The sequence below is a fragment of the Austrofundulus limnaeus genome, unplaced genomic scaffold (genome assembly GCF_001266775.1).
Source record: "Austrofundulus limnaeus strain Quisiro unplaced genomic scaffold, Austrofundulus_limnaeus-1.0 Scaffold74, whole genome shotgun sequence".
Lineage (NCBI taxonomy): Eukaryota > Metazoa > Chordata > Actinopteri > Cyprinodontiformes > Rivulidae > Austrofundulus > Austrofundulus limnaeus.
Window position 1 is genome coordinate 611131 of NW_013952476.1, and position 1166 is coordinate 612296.

At 41.6% G+C, this 1166-nt stretch overlaps 1 protein-coding gene across 1 annotated transcript in view; it reads left to right on the forward strand.

Moving 5' to 3' along the window:
• LOC106519258 (sperm-associated antigen 1) overlaps window positions 1-1166 on the forward strand; it is a 33023-nt gene that overhangs the window by 23949 nt on the left and 7908 nt on the right. Inside the window, exon 13 of the mRNA XM_014010838.1 lies at window positions 740-897. Coding sequence (XP_013866292.1) covers window positions 740-897 — 158 coding nt within the window. The remainder of the gene's footprint in view (window positions 1-739; window positions 898-1166) is intronic.

Genomic DNA, 1166 nt, shown 5'->3' on the forward strand with positions numbered 1-1166 from the left:
AAAAGTGGCGTACGCAAGTTTCTGGACTCAAATTGTGCGTACGCCAGTTTTATAAATCCAACCCCAGATCCTTTGCAGACAAACTCTTCTTACTCCTTCATGTTTTCAGCTTGTTTAAAAATTAACATCTTAACGTAGTTTTGTTCTTTTTCACCCAGTCTGTCTGTCGCAGCTGTAGGATTCTTCCTTTTCTCTCTGACCTCCCCAGCGTGCAGAAAGAGAACACACCCAGCTCTAATAAACCTCAGTTATATTTTAGCTGAAAATATTCTCTTCAAAACAATGTTGTTTTTTTATTGTCGTAAAAACAGAAGAAATACTAGAAATATAAAGATTGACGGGTGTCCGTCAGTCTTCTGCTGCTCACAAGATTTATTTTTAAATTTTCACATGATTTTCAGTTTGAGCCTTAGTTTTCAGTCTGCATTTACAGTATGTCTATCTCATGAACAGACACTCTTACCATGAAGACTATAATGATCCACTGGCAGCAGCTTTTACCTTCTTTTATTTGTTCTCTTTACACTTCTTGTCCAGTTCATTCACCAAGGTGTTAGCTTTTTTATTAGCTTCTTATTAATTCTGTAGAATTTATTTATTTTTAATATGAATTCTTTCATAGTTAAAGTGTTAACATTTCCAGACACTATCATACAGTACGTCAGCAAGACTTGCTGCAGACAAACCAAAATTGTCCCTGTCTTTCTTCCTTTTTAAAACYGTGATCCGTGTCCTTCAGGATCACCCGGCTGCTGATCGAGCAGGACGGCTCAGAGTGGAGAGAGAAGCTTCCAGAGATCCCCCTGGTGCCTTTGTCGGCCCAGCAGCACCGCAGAGAGGAGCCGCCGAGCGCCGAGGTCCTGCAGGCCCGGGCAGAAAAGGCTGCCAGGGATGCAGGTTGGTATTCTTAAGAATGTTGACCGGTTAGGCGTGTTTGTTTGTGCCTTTTAGTGAAATAAATTTGTTTACAGTTTGCATGACGCCTACACATTCACAGGACCTGCAGTAAAGAACCAGACAGCTGTAGCAGATACATTTGGTGGAGCTGTTTTGCTGAATCATCAATGAGCCAAGAGTTTCTCTAATGAGTTGTAGGGGTCACTCCGAGGGGGAATAAACATTTCCACCTGTTTTTGACCCTGGTCTTAGAAGACCTCCCTCAGAAG